Source organism: Brassica rapa, unplaced genomic scaffold, assembly GCF_000309985.2.
Source record: "Brassica rapa cultivar Chiifu-401-42 unplaced genomic scaffold, CAAS_Brap_v3.01 Scaffold1034, whole genome shotgun sequence".
Taxonomy (NCBI): domain Eukaryota; kingdom Viridiplantae; phylum Streptophyta; class Magnoliopsida; order Brassicales; family Brassicaceae; genus Brassica; species Brassica rapa.
In genome coordinates this window covers 117501-141460 of record NW_022610968.1, presented here as the reverse complement: position 1 = coordinate 141460, position 23960 = coordinate 117501, and the positions used below count along the sequence as shown (strand labels likewise).

The following is a 23960-nucleotide window of genomic DNA, read 5'->3' as shown; positions in this document are numbered from 1 at the left end:
GCTGATAGACACACACGGACGTCCTGTGTGTGCTGATGGACACCCACTGACGTCCTGTGTGTACTGAACAAACAGCCCACGTGGGCCAAAATCATCCGAACAGTCCACGGGAAGGGTCAGCGTGCTGAGTCCAAGGACCAACGTGATGATATGTGTACTGATGGACAGCCACAAACGTCCTGTGTGTGCTGACGGACACACACGGACACACACGGACAGCCACGACGTCCTGTGTGTGCTGACGGACACCCACGGACGTCTTGTGGTTGCTGACGGACACCCACGGACGTCCTGTGTGTACTGAACACACAGCCCACGTGGGCCAAAATCACCGAACAGTCCACGGGAAGGGCCAGCGTGCTGAGTCCAAGGACCAACGTGCTGATATGTGTACTGATGGACAGCCACGGACGTCCTATGTGCGCTGATGGACACACACGGACAGCCACGGACGTCCTGTGTGTACTGACGGAGAGCCACAGACGTCCTGTGTGTGCTGGCGGACACCCACGGACGTCCTGTGTGTACTGAACAGACATCCCACGTGGGCCAAAATCACCCAAACAGTCCACGGGAAGGGCCAGCGTGCTGAGTCCAAGGACCAGCGTGCTGATATGTGTACTGATGGACAGCCACAGACGTTCTGTGTGTGCTGACAGACACACACGGACAGCCACGGACGTCCTGTGTGTGCTGACGGACACACACGGACGTCCTGTGTGTACTGAACAGTTAGCCCACGTGGGCCAAAATCACCCACGGACAGCCAAAATCACCCGAGAAGCCAAAAATTTAAAAATAAATATTTTTGAAGAAATTTTTCTGAAAGGAAACATCCAAAATATGTCAACAAAGAGTTTAGGATGTCGAGTGTTGATCAAAAGTTGCTGTAGAAATCCGTTTAGACCACGAAACACCGAACTTTGTAGCATGCAAAATACATGGTTAGAAGCAAAAGAAATCGTGAAAATGTACCAGAAAATAGCTTTATCCATTCTTATGAAGCATGCAAAAAATCAGATTCAAATTCGAAGTATTTTTTTTTACATTAAAAATACTCCCGGAACACAACCAATGTCTACTGGTGACAAACTGAAAAATAGTGTTTTGTCTATATAAGGGGTAGGCACTCTTTTGAGCCTACCCTCAGTACCCGAATGAATATGTAATGTTGGACTGCTCGGTCCAACACTATCGATGGCTAGGTTAAGGTCGTTGGCCAGATTGTCTCCGGTGAATTTTCCGGTAACTTTTCCGGTGAATTTTCGGCGGACCGTTTTGTCCCTAACTTCAAATTTTCGCGCTTGTGTGGTCTTGGCCTGGTTTCACCCGTCTTCCAGTTGCTCTTTTGATTACATATCAAGAGTGGTTGGAAAGATTGATTTTAGCGGGGCAAATGAACATTTGGCGTATGAGTGGTGATTGGATAGCTAGTGTTTGTAGGCTCTGTGCTCGCGCACCCAACTACAGACCAACTATCCTCCTCAGTTTCTTCACTAGCGTAGTTTTATGCTTGTTGAACTGATCTGGGGCATGTGTTGCATACCTATCTAGAAGGAATTTTTAAGCTTTGCTTAAAATGTTGTTTGCGGCATCTCCTTCAGTGGGGAAGTCGTGAACACATAAGCCGGCACTTGTGATCCTTGCGTCTTTGCATAATTTATGCATTGTTCGCAAAGGTGAATAAGCTGTTTGCTGAGATCTCGGTTGCGGAAATATTGTGGCGGTGACTCGAAGAAATTATGTCCCGCTAAGCACGTTTGTCTCCGGACAAAAGATGACGGTCAAGTCTGCGTCTGTTCCCACTTTCCATGTGTTGCGGGAATATTACGTGGTCTTGCCCTGATTTATGAATGCTACCTGGTTGATCCTGCCAGTAGTCATATGCTTGTCTCAAAGATTAAGCCATGCATGTGTAAGTATGAACGAATTCAGACTGTGAAACTGCGAATGGCTAATTAAATCAGTTAAAGTTTGTTTGATGGTAACTACTACTCGGATAACCGTAGTAATTCTAGAGCTAATACGTGCAACAAACCCCGACTTCTGGAAGGGATACATTTATTAGATAAAAGGTCGACGCGGGCTGTGCCCGTTGCTCTGATGATTCATGATAACTCGACGGATCGCATGGCCTTAGTGCTGGCGACGCATCATTCAAATTTCTGCCATGTCAACTTTTGATGGTAGGATAGTGGCCTACCATGGTGGTAACGGGTGATGGAGAATTAGGGTTCGATTCCGGGAGGGAGCCTGAGAAACGGCTACCACATCCAAGGAAGGCAGCAGGCGTGCAAATTACCCAATCCTGACACGGGGAGGTAGTGACAATAAATAACAATACCGGGCTCTTTGAGTCTGGTAATTGGAATGAGTACAATCTAAAGCCCTTAACGAGGATCCACTGGAGGGCAAGTCTGGTGCCAGCAGCCGCAGTAATTCCAGCTCCAATAACGTATATTTAAGTTGTTGCAGTTAAAAAGCTCGTAGTTGAACTTTGGGATGGGTCGCCCGGTCCGCCTTCGGTGAGCACCGGTCGGCTTGTCTCTTCCGTCGGTGATATGCTCCTGGCCTTAACTAGCCAGGTCGTTCCTCCGGTGCTGTTACTTTGAAGAAATTAGAGTGCTCAAAGCAAGCCATACTGTCTTCTCTCACTCTAGTAATGTTATCGTAAACAGGTAAAGATCTTGTTCTCTGCAGATGGCTCCTATCGTGTCCAAACATCTCACTGATTCCATTTCCATTATTCTTATCTGATCTGTAACTCAATCCTCTGCCTGTCCAATCCATACCCTCTCCCCATATCCGACCTCGTCCATCATCACCTGCCCGCGATTAGCCATCTGCACACAATCAAAAGGGTAAGTCATAATCCTACTACGGGAAGCGGCTGGTTTCCTAATCATCATTTTTGCGACTCCTTTGACTCTATAAAATCGTTAAAAAGCACTTGTGTCACGCATGGACGAAACCATGCTCTGATACCACCTCTGTAACACCCCCGAACCATTTTAGGCATAGGTCGAACCACCGGCCAACAATCAAAGAAGAACATGACCGATGGCCCGACCGTCTACCAAGGTTCAGGAGCGCTACATGATGGGTTAACGGGAAATCCAGCCAAAGTTACAAAAAGTGCAATTCGTAACTAGACCAGGCCGCCCACTAACACGTCCCATCAGACAAAAGCCTAAGGCTTCTCAACCCATACTCCAATCTGACGTTGTGTTAGCTCGGACAAGCTAATATCAGAACAACCAGGCATTTTCACAAAACATTCACTTTATTTATCTTATATAATATCTGGTTTACAATACACAAAATATTATACAAGTGGTGGCATGCCAAGAAAGCGAAAGTACATACTTATATTCTGAAAGCGTCTTAAGCAAAAAGATGCAAATCTACACCAGCCAGCCTAGCCTCCCGCGCCTTCTACGAGCTCACTACTGGTAACCTGAAAACAACAACGAGTGAGGGGTGATTTAACAAATACAACCCCTCGCTATCCCACCCCGAACAATCTAAAGCGAGAGGTTCGCCAAACAACACAATTCAATAACAATAAGCAATATCCAAAATACACAGCGGAAACGATAGCAAGATAACTAGCATTATGCTAATTATTAGCTCATCACCAAACTCAAACTCGATTTAAACCAGGGTTTAACAACCCAAAACACGATATAATATGTATAACAAACTCAGGCCCTGGTGACGTTATGTTCCTCCTTCACTATCGGCAATATCCTATCTTCCTACCACAAAGGCCAGAAGAAGGAACTTTCAACCGACCGCGGCCCACTGTCCTTCGGGTCACCGCGCGACAGTCCACAGTCCTTCGGGTCACTACCACATTACACCGTCATGTAATAACTCAGCCATAGGCCATGGCCCCGTCTATCTGAGTCTTCCCGATCCAGCGAATAAGGGGTTTCCTTGAACCCGCCGGGTACGAGGTCTGAAGGAACACTAACTCACCCCAATATGCCTAGCATTGTGGGTTACACAAATTCTATCGGCCAATATACGATTAATACTAACCCCGGTAAAAATAACACAAGGTTTCTAGGATTAATTACCACACAATCAACACATCCACCTCAAACATGCCTAGCATTGTGTGTTACACAAATGCTCTATGGCCAATATATGATTAATACTAAAACCGGTAAAATAACACAAGGTTCCTAGTATTAATCGCAAATTAACACAATCAATCATATTCCAGAATCTAACATAAGACTAATTCCAGAATACGTAACTATCCACAACTTAGCGATATCATCTAAGCATTCCGCATTCGCTAACTAACCAATCAACCTAACCATTAGCATGCTACTACGGTTCTCAAGCAATAACAAGCATGCTATCAACTTAATCAACCTAACCTCAATTTTAACTAGTCAAACCGTTACTCAGTTAGACCTGTCCTCCTGCCATGATCCAACTTCCAAGTAACGGGACCCTGCATGAAAACAACTCAGCAATCAATTGATTATAACTCACAGTTTTTGGTTGACCGTGGCGTTGACCCCAAACCCAACTTCTGTGATCCGAACCCTTTCCCGACCTTCACAAGTAGACCCTCTTCTTGACTGATCTCCACTTGAACTGGTCTCCACTAGAACTGATTTCTCTTCACTTGAAAAGAACCTTTTCTAGATGCTGACTCCAAATCGGCAGAGTAAATGTTCTCGAAAACTGCTTAAATCGCTCGAAAACTATCGAAACTCGATCTTTCATTCTTTGCTTTCTCTTTACGTTTGGAACTAGGTTTGATGTGTTCTGGATGGGTTGAAATGAGAGGGGGTCGTGGACTATTTATAGGAATCAGCAACCAATCAGGAACAAGCCGTGTGGCAGCCCGTATGTCCGTTCGCATGGCTCCAGGCGCATGCGCGGCGACACCTCGTGCTTCACATGGCTGGCTGCATGTATCAGTCTCATGCATGATGACACCACGCCCTCTACCTGTCTGGATGCATGGCGTGGCTCCATGCAAGGAGACAGCATGTCCTCCACATGTCTGGCCGCATGCCCCGGTCGCATGCATTGCAACACCTCGTGCTTGGCCGATCCACCTCGTGCTCCACTTGTCATCTTGCATGTACAGGTTGCATGTACTGCAGCACCTCATGATTCCCTTGACACACATACTCCCAGGAGTTTGACACTACGTCCTGAACACATACACATCAAGCCACCTCGAGCTTCTTGGTCAATTCGGCCGATTTCGACCTTTCCGGTGAATTTTTGTCCCGCGATCAATCCCAAATATATTTCTACACCCGTTCTGATGGCCTGAGTATTTTTAATAACCTCCATTTAAACTCTGATCTTAAGGAAAAATATTTCCCGAGCTTCCGGCTTTTTGAAAAATTCCATAATACCGAAATTTAGGGTTTTTCACCCAATTTCCGATCTTCCTGTTGTGGTTCCAAAAGTGTCATTCTTCAAACGTCCTTTGAATCAATCTACCACATTTTCTAACCATTGTCTAGTGGCATATTGACTCATGGTTTAGACAAGAACAATCTGATCGTCCGCGACTCGACAACCCAAAAGATATTCAACCATTCTCTTTCTTTTTTTTAAGGGTTTCTGCATTCTCCCCCGTTAACAGAATTCGTCCTCGAATTCTAAGGCTCTGAGGGGCCTCCTTCTTCCATCACAACATCCTCTCGGATAAACTCCGGGTGATCGGTTTTAAATCTCGCTTCATCCTCCCAAGTAACATGAATCCTGTTTTGTCTTCTCCAGAACACTTGTACTTGAGCAATCTCACGATTCTTGAGCTTCCGAATACGCCGTTCTGCCAATCTGATTGGTCCTTCCGGATACGTATGGTTTGTCCTCAACTCCTTTAGTCTCTCGGGTTCAACAGCACTTGGATCCCGTATATGTTTCCGAAGCATGGAAACATGAAATACAGGATGTAGATGCATATCCGCTGGCAGATCCAAACGGTAAGCTACCTCACCAACCTTCCCGATGATCTTGTATGGACCAATGAACCTGACCTTAAGTTTCCCGACCTTGCCAAATTTGTCCTTCCCTTTCTGTGCAGTAACTTTCAAATAGACCCAATCTCCTATCTCGAAAGTTACCTCTCTTCTTGACTAGTCTGCGTACTTCTTCTGACGGTCTTGAGCCATCTTCATGTTGGCCTGAATCGTCTCCAGCTTAATCATGGTCTCCTGAACAATAGGTGACCCAAATATTCTTCTTTCGCCCACTTCCGTCCAACACATAGGCGTCTTGCATGGCCTTCCGTATAAAGCTTCATAAGGTCACATCCCTATGCTCGAGTGATGACTGTTGTTATACGAGAACTCAACCAATGGTAAATGCTTCTCCCAGGTTCCTGCCCAATCAAGAATACACATCCGCAGCATGTCCTCGATGGTCCGAATGGTCCTCTCCGTTTGGCCATCTGTTTCTGGATGGAACGCCGTGCTTCTGTACAGTTTAGTTCCCAAGGCTTCTTGCAATGCTTCCCAGAATGATGCTGTGAACCTTGGATCGCGATCTGAGATGATGTCTGAGGGTACACCATGTAACTTCACGATTTGGTCGATGTATAGCTCGGCCAGAACTTCAACTTTATCAGTGTCCCGCATAGGCAAAAAGTGTGTGACCTTGGTTAACGTATCCACAATCACCCATATCGAGTTGTTCGATCTACCTGGAGCAGTGGGTAATCCGGTAATGAAATCCATGGAAATCGAGTCCCATTTCTATTGAGGTATCGGAAGACTTTGTAACAATCCTCCTGGTACTTTCTTCGACTTAAGGCGTCCACAACAACATTCGCTTTACCAGGATGGTAGTGAATCCGTATGTCGTAGTCAGCCACAAACTCCATCCACCTACGCTGGCGCAGGTTGAGATCTGGCTGAGTGAAGAGGTATTTAAGACTTTGATGGTCCGTGTATACCTCCACTTCTTCTCCATACGAATAGGATCTCCAAATTCGCAAAGCGAACACCACGGCCGCTAACTCGAAGTCATGTGTACTGTAGTTATCCTCATGCTTCCGTAGTTGTCGCGAGGCATACGCGATGACTCGCCCATCTTGCATAAGAACACAACCTAACCCAACTCGTGAAGCATCCGTGTAAACCGTGTAAGGTTTACCTTGCTCGGGCAAAGCTAACACAGGTGCGGTCGTGAAGGATTCCTTCAACTCATAAGAAAGGAACTCCTTTAGCGGTAAGTTTAGTTAAAGACTTTGCAATGGAGGAAAAGTCCTTAACAAACTTCCGATAATAGCCCGCAAGTCCAAGAAAACTCCTCACTTCTGTCACAGTGGTAGGTCGAGGCCATTCTCGTATGGCTTGGACCTTTTCTGGATCAGCAGCCACGCCCTCTCCTGATACTATGTGACCCAGAAATCCTATCTCTCTCTTCCAAAACGAGCACTTGCTGAACTTGGCAAATAGCTTCTGATTCCGTAACGTCTCCATAACCAGTCTCAGATGCTCGTTGTGCTCCTCCTTACTTCTCAAATACACCAGAATGTCATCAATGAAAATGATCACGAACTTATCAAGGTAGTCGTGAAACACTTCATTCATCAAGCGCATGAAAGCCGCAGGTGCGTTTGTGAGACCAAAGGGCATAACTACAAACTCGTACTGCCCATACCTCGTCCGAAACGCCGTCTTTATAGTGTCCGACTCGGAAATCGGAATTTGGTGATGCCCTGACACCAAATCAATCTTCGAAAACCAACAGCTCCCTTTAGTTGGTCTAACAACTCGTCTATCCTTGGAAGAGGATACTTATCTTTTATCGTGATGTTGTTGATACCACGATAATCGAAACACAGCCTCATACTTCCGTCCTTCTTCTTCACAAATAGCACAGGAGCTCCCTAAGGTGAAGAGCTTGACCGGATGAATCCCTTTTCCAATAGATATTCCAATTGTTTCTTTAGCTCGGCCAACTCCGCAGGTGCCATCCGTTATGGTGCCTTAGCTATAGGTTTTGCTTCAGGCTCCAAATCAATACTAAAGGGATTACTCCGAGGTGGAGGTAATTCCTTTAGTGGTGCAAATACATCCTTAAACTCCTGGACCACTTCAATGTCTTCGACCTTAACTTCATCATTAGTGGCTCCTCCACTAACCGATAAGGTCACCAAATATACTTCCCCATCTTGAAACAGATCTTGTACTCTCATTGCTGCTACCAAAGACACAGTCATACTAGGACTGATTCCATAGTATACCATCTCTGGTCGTTTATCTCTGCTGAACAACAACCTTCCCTTTCCACAGTCGACCTGAACTCTGTAGCTCGATAACCAATCCATTCCAAGGATTACCTCGTACCCTTTCAAAGGCACGACTAACAGATCTGCCACAAACTCTTTGCCTTGAATGACCAATGGAACATTCTTGATACACTGATTTGCTTGAAGGGTTCGGTCTGCGGGGGTCAAGATGGCCACATTTATCCTGTCAACCACAAAACAATCCCAAAACTGGGCAGCTACTTCAGGGGTCACAAAACTATGTGTTGCCCCCGAGTCGAACAATACATGTGTGGGTTTACCAGCAACATGTATTGTAACACCCCCGAACCGTCCTAAGCATAGGTCAACCCACCGGCTAACAATCAAACAAGAACATGACCGACGGAAGACCCACACCAAGGGTTGGAGATGAAAGGCCAATTGGCCAGCCAACAATCAAACAAGAACATGACTGACTGTCCAACCCAACACCATGGTCCGAAAGTGCTACGTGACAGGTTAGGGACGATCCGGTCAGAGTCACAAAATTTACTTCACGACCTCAACCAGTTCATCCACTAACTCGTCCCGCTGCGTCAAGGCACAAGGCTTTGCAACCCGGCCAAGAGTTAGCATTATCGTTAGATTGATGCCTAAGGCTTTTCAACCCGTACTACGACCTAACGTTGTGTTAGACCGGACTAGTCAAATATCAGAGTACTCATGAAGCGCATATAAAACAATTACTTTATTAATTAGAGAGATATCCATACATTGATATAATTGAGACCGGTCCCGGCCTAATGCCAAAATCGAGTCAGCTAAACACAGATCCACAATACCGTTTACAAAAAGGCATGAAAATCTACACCGGCAGTCCTAACGTCCAGCACCAAGCTATCCGATCATCCTTACCTAAAGCGACCTGCAAAAAGGACAACGGAATTGGATGAGTAACGTAATGTTACTCAGTGAGCTGGCTACCTCTACCCAAACCTAGAAACTAACCCAGGCAACCCAAAATAACAAGCAATCTATCCTAAGCAAGCAATCAAAGCTAAAACTAAACAAACCGTTACTCAGATTAGACCTGGCCTCCTGCCATGATCCAAATTCCAAGTAACGGGAACCTGCATGCAAACAACTCAACAACCAATCCCTAGTTAACCATATATACGCCTGAGTTCAATACTCATGTAGTGTTAGACACTTAGACTATACAAGGATCATTAACCAGTCGACCAATAATCAGACAAGAACATGATTGGCCAACCAATGATACCGCATAGCTTTAATATCCACCACCCTTCACAAGCAATCACTCAAACACATACAGGCCAACGTCAGGCCTACACTAACGAAATACACATCAAGCTTAATCCGGTACCTAAGCCAGACTTAGGACTTAATGTCAAAACCTGCAAGCAAATCAATCAACCACAAACACATTCACAATAATAAGACTATGAGTATCTACGACTCGATCTAACTCGTAACAACGTATATCGGTGCTACACTGACTCAAGGGTTCCATAATCCTCTACGACACTCTAACACAATACTCTAACCTGGGCCTTGGTGACTTCGGGTTCCTCCTCTCTATCGGCAATATCCTATCTCCCTACCACAAAGGCCAGAAGAAGGAACTTTCAACCGACCGCAGCCCACAGTCCTTCGGGTCACCGCGCGACATCCCACAGTCCTTCGAGTCACTGCCACATTACACCGTCGTGTAATAATCAGCCATAGGACATGACCCCGTTCGTCTGAGTCTTCCCGATCCAGCGAATAAGGGGTTTCCTTGAACCCGCTGGGTACGAGGCCGAGGAAACACTAATCACCCCTACACAAGCCTAGTATGGGCGGATTTCGCACATACTGTCGGCACACTCACAACAAAACAAACTCAATCTAGAACCTAACCTAAAGCCAAAGTTCCAGATCCTAACTAAACACTCGACTCCACAAGACTAACCATTGTACCAGTAGTCCGGCCTATATGGCCTAAGACCCTTAGTACTAACTACTAAACAACTAAGCAATAATAATCACTACTAATCAATTAAATCAAACCGTTATCCAGATAGTCCAGCCTCCTGCTATGAAACTATCCTTAAAGATAACGGGAACCTGCACTCAACCAATCAATATGCAATAATAGAAAACATGATGCATCCTAATCCTAGTCCTAATCAGGTTATCAACTAAGTCTTAATTCCATTCATCTAAGCTTAGCCCTTGCTAAACTGAGTCCGGTTCCATAAATAAAATAACCCTAAGGACTCTACCATGCAATAACGTGATCATTCTAATCTATATGCAACTCGATCTACCCAAAATTCCAAGTGGAATTCACACAAAACCAACTCACAGTGTTCTATGCCGATAAGCAGCTGGTTGATCGAATAGGACTTAGCCAAAACCCAATGGACGACTTGAATGGACTGGACTAGACTGATCTTGACTTGTACAGAACCTCCCCTGATACTGGTCTGGACTGAACTCAACTCGAACAGCACCTTCCTTAGCTTCTGAACAATTCTTCCGAAATCTGAACAGAGTATCAAATCATAACCTCGACTGAACTGAAACCATGGAACTGAACTGATCTTGGACAGCACCTCCACTTGATCATCAAAGAATATTAGTAGAGTGGACAGATTGATTTGGGCCGAGCTTCCGCATAACAATTGCAGAAATTCTTCAATTGGACTGAACTTCGCTTCTTGGTGAAGTATCGATCTTCGGAACTCAGCTACACTCTCTTTTTCTCTCTCTCTAACCACGTTGCCTTGCTTCCCATCTGAATTGATCTTCAATTGGTTGATCTTCAGTTGTCCAGAACCTTCCCTAGGCGCTGACTTGAAATCAGTAGAGAAACTGATCTCGAAAACTCTCTAAAACTCTCGAAATAGCTCACTTTTTCTACTTCTTTCTCTCTCTCTAACCCACTTTTTTAACTTGATTTTGAAAGGTCTGGATGAATGAAATGAGAAGGGGTCGTGGTCTTTATATAGGATACAGCAGCAAATCAGATTGAAGTTGGTGGCAGCCCGTGTGTCGGCTAGCATGGCTCTGGTTGCATGCGTCGCGGCACCTCGTGCTCCACATGGCAGTAAGCATGACCAAACTCATGCAAACTTGACACCTCTTCTCCTGCCTGGACGACCAGATGTCGATCAGCATGGATGGAATGCATGCGTCGCGACACACCGCTCTCTGCGTGTCGATCAGCATGCTTCGGTTGCAGGTATCGCGACACTTCGTGCTTCAACTTGTCATGCTGCATGTTCCTGCTTCATGCACGGCGACGCCTCGAGCTTCTATTGACACTCAGCTGGTTAGACAGTTGCAACCACGTTCTTATCCCTTAGATCAAGCCACCTCGAGCTTCTCGGTTCCTTTGCGCGATTTCGACCCTTCTTGTGAATTTCTGACCCGCGATCAATCCCGAATATTTTTCCACTCCCATTCTGATTCACTAAATATTTTTAATAAACTACAGATGATGTCTGATATCCTTCAAAAATATTTCCCGAGCCTCCGGCTTCCTCAAAGAATTTCGTAATACCGAAATTAGGGTTTTCGCCCAACTTAGGATTTTCCCGTCGTGCTTCAATCCCGTCGTGCTTGCTTCCCATCCTGCTTACTTCCCATCCTGATTCCAACTTATAATGTCTTCAGAGTAATATTTTACTTATACGAAGATATTCCGAGAAAACTTTGCGATGAAGAAACGTCAATCTTCAAAAACGTCGAGCTTCTAAACCATCGTGCTTCAATAATGTGATTCTTCCAAAACTGCCGTCTGATAAATCTAAGACACTTCTAACAATGGTAGAGCATCTTATCTTAACTCATGCTTCACTCACGATCCATTCTTCGACCTTCTCGTACTTCAAATTTCCCGATCGATCTGTATTGCCCGCGACTCGACCACAAAGTTGATGCTCAACCAATCTTCTATTTTCTTCGATCCATGTTAAGTCTTAAGTGATCAAAACTTAACATTCCTTCAATTGTTTTGATTCCCAAAAGCTCGGCTCTGGATTCTGACTTTTGCTCTCTCGACCATTTTATCCCAAAGGACGGGTTATCACATTCTCCTCCCCTTAATAGAATTCGTCCTCGAATTTTGTTGCGCAATTACTTAGCTTCACGAAATGTTCCTCCTTGATGTGTAGTGATGACGTTCAGCTTTTGAATAACTCCGTCTTGCGGTCTTGGTCATAAGATATGGTTCTTTGCTGGCTTGCTGATATACCTTGGATTTGACCCATTTTTATCCATGGTATATAAGTATTTTACTATATATATATCTATGTTTTCTACACTTCTAGGTATGTTTTCAGGTTCAGGTGCATTTCGGAGTAAAGCTATGATTTTGGAGCATTTTGGAGCTTAAAGGACATTTCACCTGAGCTGACCACTTAGAGGTCGACGAGAGGAAGAACAATCGATCGATGTGCATCAGTGCTGACGATCGATATCAGGAAATGCCTCGACAGATGAAGATTAATATCGATCGATGGACACAAGTACCATCGATCGATGTCGAGACACCAGACGCGACATTTTGGATTCAGCAGACTTAAAAACCAAGGCCAAGCCAAATTACCAAAATGCCCTGACGATTTTTTAACCTAGTAGAATATATACTGCCTAAGTGTTTTTGACGGCAAGAGAGCTTTTTCTAGACCTAGTTTTGTTACAAGTTTCATTGGGGGAGAGAAGATCACTTGTGATTGGAACTCCTTGTTTCCATTTCTTTTCATCTATACTATGAGTTTCTATTCCTTTATTGTTATGAATTGCTTTGCTATGTCTGAGTAGTTCAACTGTTAGATCAGGGTTCAGATAGGTTTGTTGGATTAGCCCCAAACTATAGATCTGCCTTGTTGTGATATTCATGATAGCTTTGTATTCATTGCTTGTTTTAGCCTTGCTAACTATAACTTGATCATAGGATTGCATACTCAAGCACCCTTGTTATCCCATCCTGACATCTATCTATCATATTAGGACTGCTAGAGAGGGCTAACCGCCAATTTAGCATCTTAGTAGGGCATTTCATACTCGCGCATAGGCCTGGCTAAAACCCGTCGATCGATGTCCTCAACTGACTATCGATCGACGTTGGCAAAGGTGTATCGGTCGACGTCTTAATAGACCATCGATCAACACTCTCTCGTTGTCTGCATACTAACCGTTGAGACACGAGATCTAGTCTGTTAACCAGTGGTACATGCGGCAGCTGATCACTGAGTTAAGCGAATGAGCTCTAATATATCATGCATGCAACAGTTAGGCATCTATAGGTATTATAATCTCCAGCCCTGAATAGTGGCCCTGTATCTAATATCATTTCCAACCAAGTTACATTTATTATTTACTCGCTTGTTACTATTGATATTTCATTTAAACATTTACAACCTTTAGAATTAATAAACACTAGATTTAATTGTTCCTTAGCTCCTTGTGGATTCCATCCCTAAGTACTACATCTGAACCTCTTTTGATGAGAGTAACACTCCTTAGGATAATTTGAGTGGTATCAAATTTGGCACCGTTGTCGGGGAGCTTTGATCGCCATTAGATTTAGTTTTATTGATTCTTATTCTTTTCTCTGCCCCCTTTCTAATATCTTTTTCTTGTCTTTTCAGGTGCATGCCCAGCAGATACCCTACTCTGGGTTACCGCACGAGCATCCTATGGACCATTTGGAATTGTTCGAGGATCTAATCGCTGCTATTCGGATGGAAGGAGTCTCCGAAGATTACCTGCTGTGCAAGCTCTTCAGATACACGCTGAATGGAGAAGCGATGCACTGGCTTAGGCAGTAACCCACAGGATCTTTAACATCCTGGAGCGACATCAAGAATGCTTTCTTACGAAACTTCTTCGATGAGGCGCGCGCTGAAGAACTTCGGAACAAAATTTCCACATTCTCGCAGAAGGCTGGAGAGTCCTTCAAAGATGCGTGGATTAGATTTAGGTTCTTCCAGCGAGACTGTCCACACCACGGATTTAACGAAGTGCAGCTGCTAAGCACTTTCTTCCGAGGTCTCGCCTTACAGTATCAAATGGCCCTTGATATTAGAGCTCATCCGTTAGAAGCTGTGAGACTTATCGAAAACCTTGCTAACAGCAGCAGCACCAAAAACACTGACTCTAAACGGAAGAAGTCTGTAGCCTCTATCGGGAAGGAACAGATGGACGAAGTAAGAGCTAAGTTAGATGTGGTGCACGAGAAGGAGAAGAAAATGTGAACTACATCGGAGGTACCGGATTCCAGAAATTTGGAAACCAGCGCGGAAACAGAAACTTCTTTGGAAATGGCCAAAGAAGTAACCAAAGTTCACAATTTCAAAAACCCTTCAACAACAACAAAAGCTACTCGAACTCTTACTACCAAAATCCACCACCCCAGACTCAGGAAAGCAAGATCGAAGAAATGCTTGATCGAGTACTGTTGGGACAACAACAAATCACCGTGAATTTCAACGGTAAAATAGACTCCGTCTACAACAATCTGAACACCAAAATCGAGACCTTAGGGACTCAGGGGAGAAAACTTGAAACCGAAGTAATTCAGACGGGTGAGACTATAAAGAGGCAAGAAGCTTTCTCTAGAGAGGCAGGAGCCGACAAAGGGAAACACCACGTAAATGCCATCATAGATGATGATTTCTGGCAAGTGGTGAAAAATGAAAAGCTTGAGGAAGGAAACTTCAAAATCGAAAGCTCCATGAGTCTCAGCGGATCTCAATGGTGTCGACCGATGTCGATGAACTCGCATCGATCGACATACCATGATGAAGATCGATCGACGGATTACTCCAGTCATCGATCGACGTCGTCTGCCAAATCGACTGAATGCAATGCGGTTCGAATTCTAACTCATGAAGAATTCGCAGCTAAGCATCCTCACCCACCCTCCCCTTTCTATGATAAAATCGATCGATCGGTTGAGCCAACCATCGATCAACAGAGTGAGTCCGACGTCGATCGTCACAACACACCTCCCATCGATCGACATGCACCTCTGACATACCGAGTGCGGTTACCCTCAATAGATAATGATTACATCAACGCACTCAGACCACCACCTAAACCATTAGCTAACCCACCCGAACCAAAACCGAACCCTTTAAATAGTTCACCTGAATCAGTTCAAGAAGCTGAAGGGAGAAGGTTAAGGAAAAGAAAGGAGAAGATTCCTAAAAACCTTAAGCGGGAAGCTAACGATAAGGAGATGGATGGTTTCACTAAAAGAGTCCTCAGAATCCCAATCGAAAAACCTTTTGATGAAGCTTACTTCACACACCGGTTGTGGATGTTCTTCAGAGAAATAAAGGTAACTGAGGAGGACATTAGGAGAATGTTTCATCAAGTCAGAGAGAAGATGAAACACACGACCACATTGACGAAGAAGAGTGATCCTGGGAAGTTTGCAATACCATGCATAGTCAAGGGTGTTGAATTTCCCCATTCAATGTGTGACACAGGAGCATCAGTTAGTATCCTCCCTAGGATCATGGCAGACCAGCTTGGTTTGACCATCGAACCTACAACGGAATCCTTCACCTTCATGGATCTTTCAGAGATACGATCAGGAGGAATCATAAGAGATCTGGAGGTACAGATTGGTAATGCCCTTGTCCCTGTAGATTTTCATATCCTAGACATCGAGCTTAACTGGAACTCTTCACTTCTGCTTGGAAGATCTTTCCTAGCTACAGTAGGAGCCGTATGTGACATGAACAAAAACAAATTGTGTATAACGCTCATAGACCCAAACATCCACTACGACCCCATCTGACCTAAGAGAAAGGTCATTAATTCTGTGGATTACGGGAAAGAACTTGGCTTCTTTGGCGCATGCCATTGTGGAGCAGAGTATGAATCAGAGTACAAAACAAAGTACTCGAAATCGATCGACACCCCAACCTTTCCATCGATCGATTCCAATGAGTCAACGGTGACCGATAACCGCAACAACACGTCACTCGACGTAATGTACTCAGTTGACCATTTCGCTTCACCTAATCATTGTTACCAACACTTTGCCTTCCAACCTCCAAGCAAGAGAGGACATGATGATTATTCCATAGGCAGTTGGGCCGACAGTGGTTTCCATGAAAGTTTTGCAGTTGACACTGTAATTACTTCACCTAATGAGGAACATACAGAGGAACACGATGAGGATTATTGGAAAGAACGTGCAATAGAAATGTCTTTGCAGGATGAAAGACTTAAAACACATAAGTTAACCAACACGTTTCCAACATCGTTCGACGCTGTGCACTCCACATCGGTCGATACCCACCCTCGTCCAGCAAAACAACCGCTCACGTCGATCGACACACGTACTGGAACATCGATCGATATTCGCGCCGCAGTGAAAATTCAGGAGCAGGAGAATATTCCCTCCCCAACTAGGTTTAAAGATACCTATATAAATCGTTATGCACCCCCAAAACCACCTACACACATCAGAGCAAACACACAAGCAAAAAAGATGAACACTCTTCCTTCTACATCAACAGAAAAATCCATGAAGAGCAATCATCTCAAGAACACAAGTTCTGCAGAAATTACTCTGTCATCGATCGATGCAACTGTATCTACATCGATCGATACTACTCTAAACCCTAATCTTTATATTTCTAAATTAAATAATAATGCAAACATTGATTACGGTTTTCTAACACCTGATGAATTTGGTATTTTCAGGGACCCAGATGGCAACGCACGTGCAGTGGATGGAAGGATTTTACAAGTGTCCAGAGAGGACATAGCAGACATCCTTCAAGTAGCCAATGGACCCGACAACCTATTCTCACAGCAACGTGGCACTCCAGACATCATTCAAACAGATCCTAACAACCACGTAGGAGTCGCCACAACATAGATCAATCCAGATCTATCACGCCAACCAAAAGGGCAAGCATCGATCGACGGTACAGTGGAGACATCGATCGACAGGGTAACACCAACGTCGATCGATAGAGATGAACCAACGTCGATCGACAGATGGTATGAATGTGGGAACCGTGCTTTTGACATGTACGGAGCCAGAATGTTCACTTGGGAACAAAGGGACGAGTATGGAGTCAACAGAGGTGAGTGTGGACACGCACTAGGCGTAGCTGGTGAGATGATACCTGTCACAAAGGACGACATCAGGAAATTATTGGAAAGAACATCTCTTTTTGAAGAGAGCCACATCTGTCTTCCAGAACATGCCACTTCCTTCACACTCACAAGACTGGCACCAGAACTCTACACCAAAGATGAAATCGATGAGATGGTGTTTGGTATTTAAGGAGCTCAGGAGAACTGGGAGAGGAGCTCAAAACATTGGTAGAAGATACACATCAGCCTTTGGATAGAGGCTACAATGAGCTTTTCAGAAGTATGGCAGAAATGAGGACAGAAATTGAGAGTTTACGTCAGCAACTTGAGAAGGAAGCTACGACCTCGACATCGATCGACGCACCACATGCAACATCGATCGACGTCAGTCTTCCTACAGCTCATATCCCTGCAGAACCGCAATATTCAACACAACAAAGGGATGAATGGGAAGTCTCATACATTGGTCCAAACTCAGGTGTATGACGAAGTGTCTCAGCTTCAAACCGATGATGACGATTCGACGGCTTCGACCAACTTGTCCCGGGTTCGAATCAACGAAATCGTTGAATCGGTAAGTTCTTTTTTTTTAAAGTTCAATTTATTTATTTCTTGATTTTTTATTTTATCATCAATTTATATTATTTTAATTTGGTTATTTATATTTCAGTCGGTTCCAAAGAAGAAGGGACGTTTGGTCGGTTTGGGTCGTCGCTCCCGGTCGGCTGCTCCTTCTTCTGCACCACTGCCATATGTTGATCCATAAGTTCTTACGGCTCAGCTGAAGGACAAGGATGATCGGATATCTCCGTTGGAGACCCAGATGGCAGTTCAACAGGCAGGCTATGAGACACAGAAGAGGCTGAACGAGCAGGTGATGGAGATGATGAGGAGGATGTACCCGAACGAGGTGTTCTCGAACATTCAAGACCCGTAGTTTTTTTTTTTTTTTACCAAAAACTCGGAATGTTTTTTTTAACTTTGAATATTATCTACTATGTTTTCAATTTTAATTTTAATTTTAAATTTTCGAATTTAAATTTCAAAATTTTAAATTTAAAAAAAAAAATTAATTTTTTAAAAAAATTATTTTTTTCCGAAATTCCGAGGGAAAGAAGTTCCTCGGAATTTTCCGAGGGACATAAAAGTTCCTCGGAATTTTCCGAGGGAAGGAAGTTCCTGAGGGACAAAAGTTCCTCGGAATTTTCCGAGGGAAAGATGTTCCTCGGAATTTTCCGAGGGCCAGGTTCCTCGGAATTTCCCGATAAACATTCCGAGGATTATTTCGTCGAAACTTCCGAGGATTGGACCATCGGAATTCCATCGAAATATTCCGAGGAAGGCGTCCCTCGGTATATTCCGAGGAACCTTCCGACGAACTTGGTGTCCTTGGAGTTTCCTCGGAATTTAGTTTCCTCGGAATTCCGTCGGAAATTTCCGACGGAATTCCGAGGAAATATGAATTTCCGAGGAAATATGAATTTCCGAGGAGATAGTTCCGAGGACTTTTTTCATCGGTATATCCTCGAATAGCGTTATTCCGACGACATACCGACGATTTTTTCCCTTAGTATGCCGATGTTTTCTTGTAGTGACCTTACCAATTCAATATTGATCAAGAGACAAAGCCTATCAATCATCTACAATCAGTACGTTCAATCAAGAAATATTCATTCACTACTCATCAATCATCTATCAAGACTCACCTTTGATTCCATGAGATTGGCTAAGGAAGACTAGACTCGAGCTCAAGCTAATCACACTCCAGTTCTTTTTCACTTCCAGATTCAGAATAAAGACAAGGCATGATCGGACTGACCATTCCAATCTCCTCGGGTAACTGAACAAAACAAAGTTGTTGGAACTTAAGGTTCATCATTTCTGTTCAAGAAGAAACTCATCTCAGCTCATAACGTTTCAGTTTAGTTCCGCTAATATCAGTTTGGTACAAGACAAGTTCAGCTCTGGTCCTAAAAATTCAGTTAAAGTCAGACTATATCAGTACATGACAAGTTCAGACCATAGACAGCTCGGCTCAGATCTGTTAAGGACAAGATCAAATCAGTTCGGTTTAATTCAGACAATTCACATAAGTTCAGCTACTGGTTCTATGATACAAATTCAATCATACACCAACCAATAGTGAACCATATATGAATTTAGACAACTGTTCCTGATAGGTTTATCAAGACACAACACTAGGTTATCATCAAACAGAACTGAAACAGGAGACTGAAGCTTAACAAAAACTGATCTCATCAAGCCCATAAGCTCTTACCGATTCAAATCAACAATCTTCTGAATTCAGATGGTACACAACTTATCGTTGAAGCCACTCCTAACCTGATCAGTGCCATATCAAGCCAAGGTCGGATTCATTCAGACAAAGCCTCAAGCGTTTCCAAACCAACAAAACTTCTCACTGAAAACTGATCAAAATACATCTTACCGATCAAAACCAAAGGCTGAAGAACATTGGTGATTCTGAACTTCAGGACCCCAAATATTCAGCTCTTAACCACACCAATACTCACTGATTAAAGTCAGAAGAGGGTGAGAAAGGGTCGTCCAAGCTCACTTCTCTTCTCTTATTTTTTTCTGAATTTTTCATGTATTTTCCTCACATATTTTTCTCTCTTTCTTTCTCTCTTTCTCTCTGAATTTTTCTTTCTTGTTTCTGAGATGAATGAACTCGACCAGGAAGAGTACAAGGTAATAAATGACAGGGTAAACAGCAGGAGAAGAGTCAGAAAGAAAGGACAAAAGTTTCAGATCAGTATGAGACATGTGGTGAGCTGAATCACACTTTCCTTCCCATGAAGTAATGTCATTTCCTTTCCATGAAGAAACTTCAAGCAGGTGTGCAACTCACATGACTTTAATGTAGCAAGAAAGCTGGAAGGTACAAGTCACATGTTCAGGTCAGGAAGGAAGCAAGCAGCCAGGCAGCATATGACATGCACATGACTCGCAAGCAGCTGAAAGTATTCAAGACCAGTTTACGATAAAATGTTTCCCGTCCATCGGTTCTCGTCCATCTTAGATAAAACTCGACCATAATAATTAACACTACAGGGTAATGCCCTTCGGCCTCAAAAACGCTGGCGCAACTTACCAACGACTCGTGAACCGAATGTTCTCCAAACAACTCGGAAAAATGAGGGAGGTTTATATCAACGACATGCCCGTCTAATCCCTCCAAGCAAAATACCACGTGTCACATCTCGAGGAATGTTTCGTGCAGTTAAATTCCCATAACATGAAGCTCAACCCGACAAAATACAGATTTGCCGTGGCATCAGGGGAATTCCTCGGCTACCTAGTCACATACCACGGCATCGAAGCAAATCCAAAACAGATCAACAAATTTATCGAGATGGCTTCGCCAAAGAATAAGGGGGAAGTCCAAAGGCTAACCGGCAGGATAGCAGCGCTTAACCGATTTATTTCACGATCAACGGACCACTGCCTGCCCTTCTATGATGTCCTACGAGGAAATATAAATTCGAATGGTCGGAAAAATGCGAAAACGCCTTCCAACAGCTGAAGCGGTATTTCGCTACTCCTCCATTCCTCGCAAAACCCATGGAAGGGGAACCTTTATTCTTATACATCGCTGTGTCAGCAACAGTCGTGAGTGGCGTCCTGATCAAGGAAGAACGCGGGGAACAGAAACCTATTTTCTACATAAGCAAAACCTTGTTGGATGCTGAATCTAGGTACCCGCTAATGGAAAAATTAGCATGTGCGGTCGTAACGTCGGCCCAAAAACTAAGACCATATTTCCAATCCCAAAGGATCGTCATCCTCACGAGATTTCCCCTAAGGACGATTCTGCATAGCCCGAGTCAGTCGGGCCGACTGGCCAAGTGGGCAGTCGAATTGAGCGAATACGATATCGAGTACCAACCAAGGAGAAGCACAAAATCACAAGTGCTCGCAGATTTCTTGGTCGAACTACCATCGGGGACCATAACCAACGAAGAACCAAATTCCACCTGGCTCCTCCACGTCGACAGATCCTCATCCAAGCAAGGATCGGGTATCAAAATTCGCCTCACATCTCCGACGAGCGAGATCTTGGAGCAATCGTTCAGGCTGGAATTTCACGCCTCGAACAACGAGGCCGAATACAAAGCACTCATCGCAGGGCTGCGTTTGGCTCACGGCTTGAAGATACGTAACATCCACGCTTACTGCGACTCCCAGCTAGTGGCCAGTCAATTCAGCGGAGAGTATGAAGCCAGAGATGAACGGATGGTCGCGTTCCTCAAACTGGTCCAAATTCTAGCTCAAGACTTTGACTGTTTTGCCCTTACGCGAATCCCCCGTTCCGAGAATGTCCAGGCAGACGCCATCGCGGCCCTAGCATCAAGTTCTGACCCGAGACTTAAAAAGGTAATTCCGGTCGAGTTCATCGAGCATCTGAGCATCGGACCACCAATCGTCGTCAACCTCATATAAGGTCAAGATGACGAGGAAGAAGAAGTTACGATACAACCACAATCGGAGTAATCTGATTACGGCTGCGATACCCCATGGCTTCAGACAATTCGAGACTACATTATCGACGGGCAATTGCCCACCGAAAAATGGGCAGCCCGCAAAGTCCAAACACAGGCCGCGCGCTACGTAACAGTGGACGGCAAAATTTACAAATGGAGATTCTCCGGACCACTTATGACGTGTCGGGAATGAGAAAAAGCAAGAAAAGTAATGGAGGAAGTATATTCTGGTTCCTGCGGCAACCATTCCGGTGGAAGATCGCTAGCTGTAAAAATCAAACGCCATGGATACTACTGGGCAACGATGATCGGAGATTGCGAGAAGTTCGCGCAAAAATGCAAAAAATGCCAAAGGAATGCTCCAACCATCTGAAAACCGGCCGAAGGTCTTTCCTCCATCACATCGCCCTACCCCTTTATGCGCTGGGCCATGGATATTGTTGGACCTCTTCATAATTCAAAGCAAAAGCGTAGGGAAAAAAGATGGAAAATGGTTAGAGGCAGACTCGTACGCAAGTATAAAAGATGTCCAAGTCGAAAATTTCGTATGGAAAAAAATCATATGTAGGCATGGAGTTCCTTACGAGATCGTAACCGATAACGGATCTCAGTTTATCTCCACCCGGTTCGAGGCATTCTGCAAAAAATGGAAAATACGACTCAACACGTCAACTCCCAGATATCCGCAGTGCAACGGAAAAGATGAAACAATCAATAACACCATTCTCGATGGACTGAAGAAACGTTTAGAGGCCAAAAAAGGCAGGTGGGCCGACGAACTCGAGGGAGTCCTCTGGTCTCACCGTACCACCCCAAGGCGAGCAACGGGAGAAACCCCTTTCGCTCTGGTGTACGGCACGGAATGCATGATTCCCGCGGAAGTAGAGTTCCCTGGTGTTTGAAGAAGGTTACTACCCGAACGGGAGGAACTCAACAATGCCATGCTCTTGGATGATCTCGATTTCATTAACGAGCGCCGATATCGAGCGCTCATCCGAATCCAAAATTACCAACACGTCGCTGCAAAGTACAATAATTCCAACGTACGGAATCGTAGTTTTAAGCAAGGAGATCTGGTCCTTCGCAAAGTCTTCCAAAACACCGCTCAACGAAACGCGGGAAAACTTGGAGCAAACTGGGAAGGACCCTATAAAATCAAAAAGGTCGTCCGACCAGGCTCCTACGAGATAGCCAACATGCAAGGCATAAAAATTCCTAGGACCTGGAATGCGATGCATCTCAAAAAATACTATCACTGAACAAACCAACTCGCAACACCCGAACTACGAGATGGCTTGATCTCCATAAGGAGTACGTAGGCAGTTTGTCAAAAGACAAATTCAGCTGTCCCCCCTCATTAAAAAGGGGGGGGGGAGTGGATACGTATACTCGTATACTCTCAAATTTGAAAACATCTGACCACGCCCTCGATGTTTCCGACTCATCTTAACCAAGCGTATTATTTACTCGCAAATCATTCAGCCTTTAGCATCGCGAGACGTCGCAAGAGATGCCTCAAGAGTTATTTCTTCCAAACGACGAAAACGAAACCTCCGTCAAAAAAGTATATATATATATACAAATACACGTTAACACATATTTTGCGCAAAAACTCAAAACGGCAGCATCTGTCGCCAAGTCCGATGCTGATCACATCGAACTCACGAACGTCCTAAACAGACATAGCCATCTCGAAAAGATGACTCTCGTAAAAGCGCTATAAACGAAACCCAAAATTTTAGTCCAGCACTTATGGTTGGCTTAAAAATTGTCTCCGGAGAGATGCTCGATTCATATCAAACAAGTCATGTAAGCCGAGAACCTATCGCGGACTTTAAATCGATACAAATCAGGTTAAAATCGCGACAGATAAATCGATAGCCGGCTAGTCACCACATAAATCTTAAAACCGAAAGTAAACCTAGGTCTTGCCCTAAACCCAGCGAAAGATACGAGATCCCAAAACCACGCCTCTATGTTTATATTCGACATCTTCAGATATCCCGCGAAGCCTATATCTCGTGGACGAACTCTCGAAACAGATCTCGAATGAAACATTTCACATCGAAGAAGGA

General features: G+C 44.4%; 1 protein-coding gene and 1 non-coding gene across 2 annotated transcripts; both read right to left on the bottom strand.

Annotated features, from left to right (window-relative positions):
• Positions 1-5642: 5642 nt before the first annotated feature.
• On the bottom strand, positions 5643-6194 carry LOC117131551. Its single transcript, XM_033283640.1, has 2 exons — positions 6146-6194; positions 5643-6073 (listed from the first exon to the last, which is right to left on the bottom strand). Exons 1-2 carry the CDS (start codon positions 6192-6194, stop codon positions 5643-5645), a joined length of 480 nt encoding a protein of 159 aa, XP_033139531.1.
• A 7970-nt stretch (positions 6195-14164) lies between these two features.
• Positions 14165-14270, bottom strand: LOC117131557. Its single transcript, XR_004454685.1, has one exon. It is a non-coding gene; the product is annotated as a small nucleolar RNA R71 (small nucleolar RNA).
• Positions 14271-23960: the final 9690 nt, after the last annotated feature.